Source organism: Dermacentor silvarum, chromosome 9 (assembly GCF_013339745.2).
Source record: "Dermacentor silvarum isolate Dsil-2018 chromosome 9, BIME_Dsil_1.4, whole genome shotgun sequence".
Classification (NCBI taxonomy): Eukaryota; Metazoa; Arthropoda; class Arachnida; order Ixodida; family Ixodidae; genus Dermacentor; species Dermacentor silvarum.
This window is the reverse complement of record NC_051162.1, coordinates 69473844-69491007: the sequence shown is the minus strand read 5'-3', so window position 1 is coordinate 69491007 and position 17164 is coordinate 69473844. Positions and strand designations below refer to the sequence as shown.

At 41.2% G+C, this 17164-nt stretch overlaps 1 protein-coding gene across 1 annotated transcript; it reads right to left on the bottom strand.

The window, feature by feature from the left end:
- Positions 1–243: 243 nt before the first annotated feature.
- LOC119464775 (mast cell protease 4-like) lies at positions 244–16052 on the bottom strand. Its single transcript, XM_049656125.1, has 8 exons — positions 15798–16052; positions 13437–13464; positions 13272–13345; positions 9772–9872; positions 8589–8727; positions 7283–7400; positions 3418–3572; positions 244–482 (listed from the first exon to the last, which is right to left on the bottom strand). Exons 1-8 carry the CDS (start codon positions 15873–15875, stop codon positions 315–317), a joined length of 861 nt encoding a protein of 286 aa, XP_049512082.1. The 5' UTR covers positions 15876–16052; the 3' UTR covers positions 244–314.
- Between the last annotated feature and the right edge of the window lie 1112 nt (positions 16053–17164).

Sequence of the window (17164 nt, the reverse complement as noted above, 5' to 3'; positions counted from 1 at the left end):
TGTTCAGGGAGCCAGGACTTCCAAACATTCTGTTATTCTGCCAAATATGCACACAGAAAAGTCCACATTTGTCGCATCCTATTTCTTTTGGAAAACATTTAACAGCTATTACCCTGAACATTACATTTTAGTACACTAAAAATGAGGTAACTCAAAATGAATCAGTGAGACGCAAACAATCAATTCTTTCACGGTACTTCATTACTTACTCGATACAAAAAACGCAACTTATTCAGTTCTGCATCTTTATTCATGTGTCTGATTGAAAAAGAAATTGAGATGTCCCATGATTGTGACGCTTAGTTTGACTTTTTCTATTCGTCTATACTCCGGAGTATCTCACAGATCCATTTAATAAACATAGAAACCCGCGTGTGTACTACAGGCGCCGGGCCGCGATTTTGCTTGTGTCCGAATGTCACGATTCCATATTGAACAGACTTGGTCCCAACGTAGGCCGTCACAGGGTCCCCAGAGTCACCCTACATAAACAAAGATCATTTATCACCAATTAGTACTTCATATATAAAAATTAAAAAGGGGAAAACAGTTTGAGAGTAGGTGAATGCATAATAATATGCACTGAGAGTGTATACAGCACGGAAATGAACTTGAACAAGATGGTACAATAGAAACCTTTCCATGATGGTCACATTGGTGGTGCCGAGTTTTTACTGTATTAATGGCTGTTGAGCATTCATTACACAACGCCCATTTTGTAATCACACTAGGTGAGGTTTCGTCATATTACAGCAGGGCAGTCTGTCGGCCTTCAGTTGGAACATGGAGATGCGATGCAGTGGAGCACGCAGCTCTCAACGAGTACAATAATAGTGTTCAAGGCACATAACGGATTACAATTTCTTAATTAGTGTCGCTTCTTTGAAGTGGCGAAGAAACATTGTGGGCAACAGGGAATAAAAAAGTTTACTATAATGGCGGAGCTTCAATCTACTTAAACCCACCCCCAACAACTGCTCCTAATGGCTTGGTGTTGCGGATGTCATAAAAATACATAAAATGCCTTGTCAATTTATATACAACCACTTCACACACCAACCGCACAGAATATTAGGCTGGTAATGCGTTGCTGGCGCAAGTAAGTGTCTCCGAAAACAAAACAAAATGCAGTGGAAACCTTCATTACCATTTTTACATTTGATAAGCTGCTAATTAGAACCAATAAAGCTGTATTTTAAGTAACAAGAGGGCCTCCTCAATGACAGCGAAAAGTGAACATTTTCATGCGTTTGGGTAAGCAAAATGTGCAGTACTCTGTCTTACTGGGTGAAACGACATTTGGAAGACGCCAGTTCCCCCTGTAATGATAGTGTGCTGTATTTAGAATTGTATCTGGTGCCATTTGAATACTATAGCATGTCTTGCAAAAGGACCGTTTGCAGTTGGCTCTCTTCGCCTTGGCGCATGCCATTTGTTATATTCCTATTACACTGTTTTATGCCTGAACATTTTACCGTGAATTATGATAGTGTTTGGGATAACCCGCTTATATTGGCTTTATTTGGCGACCCCCAACAAGAAAAGATGAAGGTGCTGAAAAATTATGCTTTCGTTTCGTCCTCACAATTGGTAACGTTAATAGTTATCGCGTCTTGATGTTCAAAATAAATGTAACCTATTTTACTATTTACATTATCTTGTGACACCAACAGCAAGTTGCGTAGAAACTTGTATTAAAAATCGTATGTTCTACTTAATATATTCAAGTTATCCTGATCTCACCAACGTTCGAATGCCAAGACTTTTACGGAGGATGTGCATTTTGTTCTCTCAGTAAAACTCCGCCACATAAATTGAAATTTTATGCAGTATTATAATAACTATAATACTGTAAGCACCAACACAATTTCAAATAAATTTTACTGCTGCGAAAGCAGCCGGTCACATATTCAATCTTCAAGGCGTCCTTGAAGGTAGAACTACCAGCAAGAATGGCACTTTAAGTGAATATCACTGAGCCACCGTCATGTTATATTAGGACTTCCGAGATGGCCAATCGCAACAACAAAAAAAAAAATACCACTCGAGAAGATACGTTGTTGAAGAAACTGTGGTTTACGCAGTTTTCTAGGCTTGGTATCATTCGCCTTCTTTTTAATGGAGTGAATTAATAAACATTTATGGTGTCTTGGGCTTCGACTCCAGCTGCTCTCTTTTTTGATTTACCATGGCAACATCTCACACCTTCGCTACTACCTACTACTAACAGCTAAAGTTATAATAACATGTAGCTAGTCGGAATTCCTTACTAAACGTTATCTCTACAAATATAGTTCATTAACAATCAGGATCACCATGTGCGTTAAAAGCGAACTGCATGCTTAGTAAGTACGATCGATGCCGCTTGCGTGGCACTGAATACGACAAGCTCTAGCAATTGGTCTTGGGAGGCGCGACTCTCCGAACTGGACTTGGGAAGCCAATTGGCGACCCTCGACCAGGCCCGGCGCGCCGCAATAGCCAGTGGGGCCCTGGAAGAGGGGCTCCACCCACAGTAACCAAGCACTATCTTTATTTAAATAAATTGTTTTTCTCTCTCTCTGTTTTGCAGAGCTCGTCGCAGGCTCTGGTTCGATTCCCACCCAGACCAAAATTTCCCCAACTTTCTTTTCGAAAAGATTAATTTACTTTCTTTAAAGGAACCTCCCTGAAAAATTCGATGGCAATCCGAGCATTTTGTGACATTTTTACTCTTTTTGCGGTCGGCCATTTTTGATAACATCTTTCGGTCACACCGATAGATTTTCGCGTAATGGGGCATATAATGCTTTCGCTTAATAAATTGACTGAAAATGCAGCACTTCTGCACATAGCTTAATCAGCCTAACAGAACCGTTAACTGCTCATGTAGCTGTGTTCTTTTTTGAAACATTCGGTCTTTTTTTCACATCAATGTTCTACATCTTTCATCTTTCAGGTTTCCAGCAGTCATAATTTTGCTCTTCAATAATGCACACTCCTATGCAAAGTGAATTCCGCTAAGCCAAAAATCGTACTACTTGCTACAAAGGACGCATGTCCCCTTGAGTCTTATCGAGAGATCAACCAGGTTGGCGTTGGCTGATGCATTGGGTTACTCCTGGTGTTGCAGGAAGAAGACATTTTCGTTCCAAGCGTATACGGTGTAACCATGCATTGACACGCCATCTACGGGGCAGTTCGTGGCTTGTTTTGTTGGTTCAAGACAATTCGGCTGTTGCCTACTGAAATTCACAAATCTGTAGAAGGCCATCCGCGTTAGTATGCACACAAGCAGTTGACGTGCAGTTATATTAACAATGACTGCAAAAGCGTTGATCGCTCTTCATGTTAAGAAAAACAGCTTAAGAAAAGTTGGGAAGCTTTACCATTATCGCTGTAAAAGATATTGCAAACAGCATATGTCTGCATACCCACCGCATACGCCGTTTCGTGGCTGTTCTTGCTGCACATGAATAACTTTCGAGCCCTTGACGAAATACGCTTCCACTGCAATGAAATTGCATGGGCGCAACTAGAGTCGGATAAAACATGCGCCCTATAGTAGAATATTCGATCCGCTGGTTTCTTTTCTGAAAATAAAACAGGAAACGTGACCTAGAAATAAACACTCTCGTCGATTGTGGTATGCAGTCTGAAAAAAAAAGTCGCAGTTTCGCCCGAAAGGCGAAGCATAGATTGCGATAGCAAATTAGCGGACAGCTATAGAAAGTAAGGATCGCGTTTTTTTTCGTTTGTGTATAATTGTTAACGTAGTTAACTAACTAAATTAACATACATGTTGTCACGCGCGCACAAGCAAACATCAACAAGTCTCACTCGGTGACCGCGGAAACTCGTTGTGAAAACGTTGGAGTGAGTCAGCGCAGCAGCGAGCGAATTGAGCTTCGTGCCGGCACTCGCAGCAATGCGATCTGAGCCCCGAAAATACAGGGAGGGCGGACTCCGCCCCCACCGCAGATGCCTTTCAAAATACAGCCGCGCGGGTGGGCGCTCGCAGCGCAGAACGCGCCCGCCTCCCCCCTTCCCCCGGAGCCTTCCATACTGGCGGGACCGCGCGGCCGCAGTAAAGCGTGGCCTCTGCACCTGTCCCGCCCCGGTGACTTCCGGTCCGGAGGGAGCGCGCGGCCGCATTGAAGCGCGCCCCTCCACCTCTCTACGCTCCCTCCGGAGCGTTGTGCGTGACTGGAAGAATGCGCTCTTCCTTCCGCTTCCCGCCCTTGTCTGCGCGAGCCGCGATTGCTGGCTCACCGTCGTACGCTTTCACTCGCACATAAGCGTACGGCGCGCGGCGCCAATTTTATCGCCCGTGGACTTTATCGGAACCTGACGGTGACGACGACCATGACGGCCACGCCAAAGGCATTAATTCACCTAGAGTGTCCATTAATTGCTATCGTAACAAAATACCATAAAGAGATGTCTTATCTGTACCTTACAACCTTTTCAACTTTTTCTAATGCAACCTTTTTTTATAGCTGAAGAAAAGCATTCACAGTACATACAAAACTACTCGTTTCCCAATAAATTTCCAATCTGTGAGCGAAATTTACGCGCTCGTTACAAAAAAAAATCGCAAGTTCCGTACGACGGACAGGCTTTGAAAGCGATAGCAAAGATTAGCCTTGCGCTGAAGGCCTTTCAAAAGGCCGGCGTGACGAAGAGCGTGCCGCTGGCGCACACCCCTATAGCGCCAAACAGGATTAGATAAATTTAGCTTTATGCTCATTTCGCTGCGGCATGCTTACAGCTGCTCAGCAGGAACGCCACTGTGTGCGCGCCCAACGTCAATGACAACCATGGAGGAAGAAAAACGTTAGGAGGGAGCATCGCGGAACGCGATTGACACCAAACCTGTCGGCCAAACACGTGATCCCACGTAAAAGTGCGCGGTTGGTTATAGTGTACCCGCTCTGCAAGCAGAGCCAGGACATAGCAACCGAACAAGCGCGTACCGAATAAAAGTCACAGGCCTGCGCGGCACACGCCGCAGAGTCCAGCGTAAGCTGGTGGAGCGGCTCAAGAGTAGCTCCAATTTAGGCACCCCGCACAACAGGGTCTTCGCGGCAGTCCGTTCGCCTCATTTTGACGAGAACGATCTGAATTGTCCGCCCGGCGTCGACGGCGAGCTGCAGCTTGTAATGGTCTCTACACAGCACTCTGCTGACCCCGATCAAGCCTAAGAACGGCAACTTACATGTTGGGAGCACCGCCTTGGCAGGCACCTTGACTAGATGGCGCCACTATACTGGCGGAGGCTCGGCAGCTCGAAGCGCGTTGACTGCGCGCATCGTCTGAATCGCATATCGTCGTCTGCGCCTGCGGACGATTCGTTTGCAGCACATCTTACCTAGAAGGCGCGCCACCATACTGGCGGAGGCTCGAGTCGTCTCCCCCTGCGTGCTTGCCTTATACATGGGTATTTTCCGCGCCCCAATAGCAAGCGCTTGCGTGGCTCAGGGGTAGAGTATCCCGCTCATACGCAGCGGGCGCTAGTTTAATCCCGGGAGGAATCGGGTACTTTTTTCGCGTTCCGGCGATAGCGGTTACTTGGCCGCCGGTGGCGGCATCATCGTGACCCGAAACGGCTATTGGAATGAGCCCGTAACAGCTTACGCTGTAAAAACTACTACTAGCATAGCTACTGGGAACCAAACGTATCAGCAGATCTCGATTCCTGATCCGTGATCTCGACGCAAGAGGTCCCGTGCTGGGCCACCACTGAGCAAAGGGCTGGCTTCACGGAGCGTTTGCCTGCGAAGGCTGGCTGCGTGACGTAATGTCTCTCCTAACTTTTTCCTACCTCCATCATAACAGCAGTCTAAGCCAAGACGCTCCAACGCTATAGCTGCTACAGAACCCATTAAGCTAAAGCATAGCTAAAGGGACTCCTGAAAGCTCATGTCATGAATGTCATGATATGCGTGTCATGAAACAGCCACCTACATCTTGGTGGTGGTGGTGATTATTTTGAAGTAGACGGGGTTAGCCTGACATGCATCGCGGGCAACTGTTCCGCCTGATCCTCCTTTGAGTTGAGGTCAGGGGCATCACCAGGTGTCGATGATCCCCGTGACTCGCAGGAAGGCTATCAGCAGTCGTTACGCTCTCTTCCTGATATTTGTGAGGAGTCTTACGTCTTGGTGCTGTCATGGTCGTTTGGTTACCTTGGTAGGCTATCCGCAAGGCTGCTTCGCATAACATCGATTCCGACAGGGCGTGGGATATGCCGGCTTTTTATAACTGTCAGAAGGTCAACAAATTTGGAATAAACAATTCTCTTCAAACCTACCGTTTTAAGGGTAAAGCTTACAAAGTTCAGTATGCCTGCTGGTATGAAATGTCGTTGGTGTATGCTTAAGTTAATTACACTAAATAAAAGCACGAACTTTCGAAAAGCTCAAAAAGTGCTTCGGAGAGTGCGTCCCGCGCACACTTGATCAAAAACCCAGAGCTAGGGAGATGTAATTTGCAGGTATTGTAGAGTAGACCGAAGGACTTTAAAATTATTTTCAAACAGTGAAAGTTCCGCAAACACTTCAATAGTAGTTAACCTTCTTTTTGCTAACGGGTGACATTTTTGCGAAGTGGTAGTTATACATACAGTGAAAACTAAATTTTGAGGCCTTACGAGCCAACATACAATATTATTAGTAGCACGTCATAGTGTGAAACTCCGCAATAATTTTGATAGCCTGAGGATGGGTACCGTACACACAATGCACGGTACATGCTCGGTTTTACATGTCGCCCCCATGGGAGAACCACCGCGTCGGCAAGGATTTGATCACGGTACCTCGTTGTTAGCAACCCAAATCAATAGCCGCTAAGCCACCACGGCGGTTTCCACAGGCCTCGAAATCGCCATATTGCCACGAGTGGGAAGTAGTATTTCATAAGCTGTGCCGACCGTAGCGAGAGAATCGCGAAAACAGTGAAAGTTTTCCTGACGCCTGCCTACATAAATGTACCGTTGCCAGGTTTGTGAATACCTGAAGTTCATAATGGACTGATTAACTTTTCATTGCCTAAATGATTAATTTATTATTATATTAAAATCAATGCAACGCTTGCAGCATCTTCACTGTGTATCTTCTTTTCATTGTTGCCCATCAGAAGCCAAAGTGAACTGCTTAGAGATTTGCATGTCCTAACGAGGAGCTGGGCTGGGAAGGCCAATTATTGTTACACGAAGAAGAGTCCTGGGTTTGTCTGCAAAATTTCAGTGTATGTCAGAAGCTCCTATATACGCATCATATCATAGAGTTCAGTTCGAACTTACTCATATCGATGTCACCAAATCCTGCTATGATCATTTGTCCCGCTTTGGTAGGTTCACCTTGTTTAGGGAGACAAACAGGCCTTACAAACCTGTCAAATTGCTTGATAGGACTGGACAGCTGGAAAAGACGGCATATTTGCGATCTTAAGAAATGGTGGCATCTTAAAAAAGTGCCGAATTACGCCAGTGATCTTTTTGGGGAGGGCTTTTAGCAAATAGTATAATAATTAGCAAGCACCTCAAAGCGTGAGCGAGGTAGTAAGGAAGTGCTGTGATTTCATTATTCACAATATCTGAGCTTCGACGCTCATGTACAACACTACGGACGTATCATACTTTTAAATGTGACTCTCAAGTCTTAAGTGCTTGCTTTACTTTATCCACTTCAATGTTCGACCTACATAATTTATCTGCGTCTTTTTATGAAACATTCATGATTATGTCATAGTATTTGCTCGTGGTAGTTGTCAAATATTTTATCGGCTGCTCATGGTAATCAGCAATTACACATTAACATTTACGTTGTAATAACGGATATGAATTCTCTACCACGTGGCACATCGGAACAATGTTTTATCGATGAAACATTCAGAAGTTTTCTCACATTCATTATAGCTGTAATGCTATGTGGTAATTAGGCACAATATTTCCCCCTGATATATATTGAATATTAAATTCGCACACCACTCCTGACCACGTGGCTGTGTACACGCTGTGTATAATGAGAGTGCAATACGGTTATTATAGTTGCGTATATGGTTATGTTACGATATATGGGGCAATTTGTTTTGTTGTACAAAAAAGGCCATTTCAGCGCTTTGATTTTCACATTGCAAGCATTATTTACATACTTATCTAGCCCGCCATGAAATTCTCCGCCTACAGTTCCGGGTTAATACAACACCCTGACTTTTTTAAAGTGTTACCGCTAATTTATAATTCCATCTCCAAGTCGCCCCATTTCAATACTCTTGGGCATGCGCAATATAATAATAAACGCACCAAATATACTTTTATTATAGTCTTCGTGGCTTTTCAACAAATAATTATTCTGTACACGATTCTGAAACGTTCCATATGCGAATGAAATGACTGTATATTTTGCATGTAATTTCCGTACCACACTTTCAAAATCTACATGAAATTATTTTCGTGTATTTTTCATAATTATCCTAATAAAACATATAAAATACTTCCACTGCCTAGAGAAAGTTCCAGTAGGAGCAACTGCCTTAGTCTTCGTGCAATGGTGTGGCCGCTGTATAAAACGTACGACATCCGGAAAGAGTTGGACATTCGAACGTACTTTTAATAACGCGATGTTATATCCCGAGTCCAAGTTCCTGTACTTCGGGTGGATCATTGCCTGCTCCACGTCGATGAATTGGTCATCGTGGAGACTAGTCGTGTTGTAGTAGACGACGACTCTTCCCGCTTTAGATTTTCTGCATATATCAGTAACAAATGTAAAAAAACTATTTGGAAAAGAACACAGCATGACAGCGTGCCGTGTCGGTTCTATCAAGGCTGTCAAAGTCAGGAAAATTTTAGCGTTTTCTCTCTTGGTTCGAGTTCTTATTTCGTGACTATATTCTACTTAAAAGGGAATGGAGAAACTGGAATAAAATACCATGTTTATTATCCACAGTTGAAACAAAGTGTCATCGGCTATTAGAAAGAGTGCAAGAAGAAAACTTAAAGCCAGATGATTTTTGGAAATGATGAAAAATGTACAGGTTAGAGTCAATTTTACTCTGTATCTCATTTACACCTCTGTGTTATTTATAGTCGTACAGCGTTCGCCAAGTTCTCTGGTATTCTTTATTTTAGGTAGAAAGCATTTCAACCTTGTTTCGGAGAGAACACTATTTTTGGTAAGTTCTGGCTCTGATTCCACGATGAGACGATTAGCTGGAGGGTTCATGCTGCCTATTGGGTTCAGAAAGTGCATTGACGCGTGCTTCTCCATTAGGTCACTACAATGTACACTTCACAACTTGAACACATTTAAAAGAAGTGCAGATGAATTTCCCTTTTTTTCATATATATATATATATATATATATATATATATATATAATTTAGTTTGTCCCATTTTCTGAGTAATTATCTGGCATGCGCGGTTGCATCTTGTATGGGAAATCGAGTGTCACATCTGTTGCGTTTATAACAAGTTTCAGTAGGATACATTTTGGTTGGCATAGGGAGTGCCGCCATGAGAAAAGCTAGCTAAACGATATTGCCTTCATTCGCTTGATATGCTACAGAAACGTATTATTCGCTCCCCCGGAAGCAATTTCTCAGTTGCCATTTATGTGTCCGAAAAATACCCAGTTATGACAAATTCCTTTTGAAGATAATCAGCATATATATATATATATATATATGTGTGGTGTGTGTGTGTGTGTGTGTGTGTGTGTGCTAAAAAGGGAGATTCATTCAGGAATGCTTTTTTATCAAACATAAAAAAGGCGAATACTTTATACATACTCATACATGCAGTGAGCAGCTGTCATAATCACGTTCTGAGTTATGATGCTTCCACCGCATGGGATTCCTTTTCCCCTTTCTAACGCACTGAAGATGTGCACCTAAAGAAATGGCAATGAGTTTAGTTACCGGCAGCTCTGTATTTAAATGCACACCACAAATGATTATATCTATACATATTCCCTTCAAATAGAAATACGAGTGCTCGACTGCGTATGATTTCATGCAGTTAAGTTACCCACATCCCGTCATATTTAGCTATCTTTCGTTTATGGGCCGGTCCTCTCTATGATAATGATGTTGACGTGCGCTCAATACAGACAGGTAAAATATAGTTGTGGAACTGTGGCAATAAAGATACTTTTAATTCGTAGAGCTAAATAACTATATACTACAAAGCTTTAGTTATTCCAGATATTTCAAGGGGAGCCACAAAATGCTGCAGAGCCCACATTATTTACATAAATTCAACGTTGCCGATAGCACCATTCTCATTGCACATCTTGTTAGTTAATGTCCCAAGCAACATCACACCTAGAACAAACGCTGTAGTGGAAAGCACAGGATGTATATTCACCATGTGTGTTTTTTTGGTGCATACACAAATGTAAATACGGGAGCACTTTTGTGTTTCACCCTAAGATAAAATTGTACCGCCGAAGCCGAGAATCGCACCACATGGCTCATATGTGCATGCAATCCACATATTTTTATTTTCATGTACAATGCGCACAGCGCTAGACTACGCCTTTGCTAGTAGAATGACGGTGCAGGAAAGATTCTTGCATTTCGTCTTCAGGTTGAAATGAGATAGGCAGGACAGATGTTGACATTAGTAACAAAAAGCTTATTTGACCTTTTTGTGTAACTGTATTTGAAATGATCACGTGTGTAATTGTACATCAAAATATGCACACTGTGCAATTGCTTCTGCAACTGCGCATATGTTGTGGTATTGTATGATTCTTTCTAATTTTGCTGATATGTTTGTATAACTAAACCATATAACAAATCGTGGTGTCGATGCTGCTGTACGGCTTGCTAGAGCTTAGTCAAGCTGCGTACATATAGCTTTTTTTCTGTGGCACTCTATTTTCGCAGTAACAACGCATTATCTACAGGGAACAATCAAATTTACGATTAACTGATTGATTAAATGATTGCTTGATGTGCCCTTTATGAAGCGATAGAACTACATAAATAAGGAGTCACCTATAATCTCTACGGAGTACAGGGTATCTGTGCTACCGGCTTAGGCGCCGTGGGAATTTTGTGAAAATACTGCACTCCAAACATGCAAGCTGAACATTTGAGATCGTTGTTCTCAGGGTTCTGTTTCATTAGGTTGCTGCTCGTAATATTACTTTCGCATAAAAAACGTGTTTCAGGAAAGGTACACGATCTAGCATTCTCCAAAGGTAACACTTCATATGAAGAATACATAAAGGTTAGTTTTATGTCATATGCGGACGCTTAATGCACTCTGTTTTAGAATATTTCTAATGTATAGAATATATCTATACAAAGTTCAGAAATTGCGACCACTACCTCCTCATTTTTAAACCCAGCGAACTATGTAATTAATTTTAAAAGGTAGTGGATTGTGGTACACTTCAGGAAAACTATGCTCTCTGTGGGTACAAGTAATATCTTCCTTATTAAAATTTGTCGTACAGTACATCTATTTTCACTCAACTAGACATCACACGAAATATCAGGTTACCGTCACTCCATAGTAGTTAAACTATATCTTCTGACTTGTCGCTACATCTTAGCCTTATTCAATAACCTATTGTTTCCTAAAAGATGTATACTATGAGCTAGAGTGCGAAACATGCTTAAGGTGGCGGTCCCACTCCGGCGGCACGAGCCCCTCGTTTTCAGTACTTTTGGAGCAACCGTGGCGGCTCTTCTGCTTAGGATATGAAGTTGTCGTATAAACCATAAAAAACTAAATTATTGTAAATTCCAACTATATATAATATAAGGAAATTTATTGATGTGACTTAGCAATAAATGTTCAAGAACAAGCATGAGATACATGGTTTTTGCAAACTGTGTCTTAGTTGTGACCATATTTAGAAGAAACTACCGCACCTACTGCATTGCGGCTTTCTCTGTAGCTTTAGGACATATGTATCTAGTTCCTAGACGTAGCAAAATTATTTTGAATTTTTACTTTTTGGACATTTTTCTTTTGAAAATTGCCAAATATCGCAATCTTCTGTTGTAAACAGCACAACAACTACATTCTCAAGGAAGCTAAATTTTGGATAAAGTAGAGTTTAGGAAAATTATATTAGGACGCAAAATTTCATTCATGAAACTTTATTAGTTTGGTAATAATGCGGTCGAAATTAAGCAATATTTGGAAATCTGGTTTTATTTTGCCCATTTTTGCGGGAAGGTACTAGAGCTACGAAGCTGCGGTTTAAAACTAATAAAGGTACATGAATGAAATTTTGTGTCGTAAATGGAAATTCCTTGAACTCTACTTTATCCAAAATTTTGCTTCCTTGAGCATGCAGTTGCCGGGCTGTTTACAACAGAAGATTGCGATATTTGGCAATTTTCAAAAGCAAATTACCCGAAAAGTTAAAATTCAAAATTTTTTTGCTACGTCTAGGAACTAGATAAATATGTCCTAAAGCTACAGAGCAAGCCGCAATGCAGTAAGTGCGGTAGTTTAATCTAAATAAGGTCACAACTGAGACACCGTTCGCACAAACCATGTATCTCATGCTTGTTCTTGAACATTTATTTCTAAATCACATTAATCAATTTCCTTATATTATATATAGTTGGAATCTACAAGAATTAGCTTTTATGGTATATACCACAACTTTATATCCTAAGTAGAAGAGCATCCACGCTTAGTCCAAAAGTACTGAAAACGGGGGGCTCGTGCCGCCGGAGTGGGACCACCACCTTAATATCTTCCTAGAAAGCGTGCGTGTTAAGGTCTTTATTCTAAAGTCTAGTGAAACAGTTAGTACTAAATAATAGTGTGAATAATTTATCTTTGAGTAAGGATCAATAACAATTTAATGATGATAACAGTATCATTTCATACATTGCAACTACTTTCGGCTATAAACCTAAACATATAACTCACGAATATAATGTTTCTACACGCATTTAATAAAAATGTGTGCTGACTGCAACATAAGAACGCGCGAACATATTTCTTACGTTCATGAACAAGAGCTACTTGGTGTAAAGAAAACTGTTCATGAATACAATATGGTACTTCGGTTACTGCTGCAAAAACATTGTGTGCCATCCTTTTTCACTGATTTCCGCGTATACGGAAATGCTTATCTTCGAAAGCCAATTTTCTATGAATCACTAACACATGTCAATTGCTACTTATTGTATCACTTTTTATCATTAACCGACAAGTTTACGAATGCGAAGGAGTCGCTTTACTTCCTTTCAGTGCACAATTATAATTGAAATGACTTTAAAATTATCAGGAAGCTAGTCTTCGTCCTCCTTACCAGCCATGGTACTTGAGCCCTCCATGTAATCTTCCCGTTGATTACTCTACCGAGAGGTTCGGAAAGACCGCACTCTAAACAAGAAACATGGTTTTACTGAGACAGGCATATCGACAATACTTTATTCGAGTCCCAGTTGCGTAAGGAATAAATATAATTACTCACCCTTGCTGTTGATTGGAAAGCGCAGAGCCTGAAGCATGTAAGATGTGAAAACATATAACTAAATATTTCCTGCTTGAACACACATCCTGCACAATTTCAATACATTTGTGCCTACTGCCCAAAACCTACAGAAAACTATCTTAATAGGCACTGTTTGTTTTACTAGTATAGCTTCCTGACTATACAGTCAAGTACATTTGAGAACAATTAAAAGAAATACAGAACCGCCTGTCCCTACACCTAAAGTAACGTTTACTTTTTTCGCGGCCATACTATGCATTAGAGCAGTGATTCCGAAGAAAATGAAAACGTTAGTTATCAATAGGCGACTAAACTAAATCAAATTTAAAGAGACAAAGACCACCGACAAGCTGGGAAGTCAAGTGATACGCTTTAATATTTGCGACGATTATGAGATTATCCCCAAGTAATGCGTGCATCGCGGGTTGCATTATAAATCGGTGCTTGCGGAGTAAGCTGAGTATTTCAACGTTAGGCTAACCTATCTAAGTTAGTCTTCTATGAGACTCGATCTTTTGATGAGTTTTTGAATATGAACAATCCCCTCAATTGAGAGCAACAATATTATCGATTTTCTAATCACGAGTATTCTCCTGCTGCCATGCTTGAAAGTGTTGCCTCTTGATATAGGGACAGGTTTCTTTTCTAACCTATTTAAGTGTGTCTGAACGACTACCACCTAAAGATAGACTTCTCCAGCCATGAATATTCTACTGAGCCATAATTTTCTAATCACCGCATATATTGTAACTGAGGCACAACTCTTGTTGTCACAAATAATTCCTTATTTGGACGAATGCAGGGACGCTAACTTACAGCTTCTGTGCACAAATTGTTACTGAATTATGAGAAACCATCACATCATCTGCATTAAGACGTGCATTCAGTACAGTTACCGGCAAGATGCGGAATACTGGGCTAAAAATTGTTATTCCTTCGTCTCTTGTTCACAATGCAGAAATATATACCAAATTAAAGTGCGAAAACGTTGATTTAAAAAAATAAGTAGGGTGCATGAGGTTACCAATGTTGTTGATCTGCCATTTAAATTTACATTTATGGCCCAGGAGTGGTCCAGGAATGATGAAAAGGAACATTAAAGGTACTGGTACACTTCAAGCAAAGAAACGCATCGCATTGTAAGCATCTGAAACCAGATGCCCCTCCATGTGCCAGTAACCAGAGGGGCCTCGTTTGCTAAATACCGGCTGTAGAAGAGCTCAATGGTTGACATTCTCGCCGAAGGCAAGCCGCTTAGATACCTTTTTCAGTCATTTCATTTAGGGATCGTGAGACATTAAAAAATACATTTGGGCTTATTCTGTGCTCTACATTTTGTTACATAGAGGTTTCATTTCTCCTTTGCCGTATTCCGGGCGTTGTCATTAGTGAGAGGGGTCAATACGAAACTTTAGCTCTTCGGTGTCATCAACGTCCAAGTTTGCCTAGTCTACAGGATTGATTATTACGCGGTGGTATAGGTTTCTCCACAAATTCCACCAAATTACAATTTGCTGCCTGCTTAATGCTTAGACGGTTTTGGAACTACATTTCGAACAGCTGCTTTATCGCCACTTCAGTGAAGCCCTAGGTGTCTGGCAAAGAATTTACGCGTTGCTCTAGACCTGGCTACCCTCTCGAGAGACCACAGAAAAGCATTTTGTTCACGTCTATGCCGACTAAACTTTAGTGGAATTACTAAAGCTCACACACAGACGTTTTTGCGGAAATGAGTGCATCACCTGCCCAAGGCGCCTTTTTCGCACAGAACCTCATGCCAGATGTGTAATTTGATGAACAATGTTTGAGTGACAATACGCACCGCCTCGAGGATATATAATGACTAAAACACTTTGACAATACCAATGTCCCTTGTGGAGACACACTGTAAGCAGACAATCAAATAGGTACCTAGCTAAACAAAAGAAACAATCTTCATATTGGCGAGAATACCACTACCACGTGCGCTAAGAAGACAACGAAGCCTGCAAGTTTTGTCACTAAACATCTGCTGGTACCCTCGGTCGATATTGTCGATTGATATGGACGCTTAAAATGACTCCATCGAAAAATAAACACGTTTGTGTTTTCACTTAGTTTCATTGTTTTTCCAGTGTTTGTATCTACTTCGGCAGTTTATGCATTCTATTGGAATAGATACATAATCATTAATTTTTCTCGTAATCTTAAGCTTGAACACTTTTGTCCACAGACCTGCACTGAGTTGATCGGATTCGAGTTTCCTTTATTCTATACATTTATGCACAGTTGGCGAACATGTAAATTTGTATTTATAGCAATTATAACAGAGAAAAAATACTGCATTCATGACGCTCTTACCTTTATCGTAAAACATGACCACAGGCAAACTACTAGCGTTAAACATATTTTAGCACAGCACTTGTTGCACGATTTCATCACTCCAGTGTGTGACCTTTCTTCAAAGGAGTCTTCGTATTTCTCGTTCCGACACACCTATTGTAATGCAAAGCCTTTTATTACCATCCGACGGAGTAGCACGGAGTCCGGTTGTTAGGATGCACTTCTGTACGTTTCTATAAAGCTTCCATAGGTCTAGACGGCCGAGAAAATAATCACTCGGCGGTGGTCCTCACCTTGAAGCAGAAAAGAGGACTGCGTATCTTACACAATGTTTCTCCAGCGTTCCCACATATGTTCTCCGGGAATAATAAATTTTAAACTATAGAAAGCGTCCATGGCGAGTTGGAATGATTTACGAGTGCTCTCTTTGACAGCCTTTGACAGCCATTCAGTATACACGGAGTAGTTTTACAAAGAATTTACGAGGCACGCACTGGAACCCCTGTAGAAAATTAGAAATGCAGGCTTACGTTGAGAGGGTAGAAAACAAGCCAGCCTTGGACTAAACTTATCAAATGTATTACATTTGCTGTATATGTTATTATTAATGTTAATAAAGGTATGTCAGCTTCATATAAAGCTAGGGCTCATCACTAAATATTTTACGACAGAGTGCAACTTGGCATTTAACATAAAAAATCTGAACCATGTGGCTCAAGTTAAGGTAATGTTGCCATAAAATTCACTAATGCATTCCTCAGTCCATTAAACGTGAAAGTTGCTGAAAACGTCGCTACTCGAAGAGGTTACCTGTTCCAAAGCAACTCTTGAAAACAGGGATGCTGGCAAGGTGCAGGGTTGCCATTACAAAAATACTGTTTCCACGCGTACATTAAACACATTGCAGCCACTGAAGTGTGATCACCTTTGTTTTATACCACGGATATGAATTATTGCCAAGAAAATATTACAAGTTCACGGTGCTTATAAGCGATTTTATAACACTAGAAGCTCAATTTTTTTTCAGAAATTTAAACACGATCCTACATCCTCAGAATAATGCTGTAAAGAATATGCTACAAAACAATCTATCAAACTTCGGCACTTAAGACAGAAAATTTTAGCAGGTCGATCCATCACTCGTATTTGTGGTCTCTGTTGTAAGAGTGTAATGCCTGGAGAAATTGATATTCAGTCTGAGAACTAATAGAGTGATCTCACTAAGACGCCACATGCTTGGCAACAGCTATGTGGTTTGAACGGTAGCGAATAGGCAAACACTCATTAGTGCAGATTAAACTGTAATGTAGCTTAACAATGCACACTACTGCGATAGTTGATTCGAACTTTGAAATTTTTATGACGTGATTGCAACAACACCACAG

What these genes read in the sequence shown, in the direction of transcription:
- LOC119464775 (XM_049656125.1), bottom strand. Translation starts at nt 15,875, where the DNA reads ATGAAATCGTGCAACAAGTGCTGTGCTAAAATATGTTTAACGCTAGTA. An exon ending in GCTGCTCACTGCATGTATGA is followed by an intron (nt 8,728 to 9,771) that starts GTATGTATAAAG and finishes TGATATATGCAG; the next exon opens with AAAATCTAAAGCGGGAAGAG. An exon ending in ATTTGGTGACATCGATATGA is followed by an intron (nt 3,573 to 7,282) that starts GTAAGTTCGAAC and finishes TTTTATTTTCAG; the next exon opens with AAAAGAAACCAGCGGATCGA.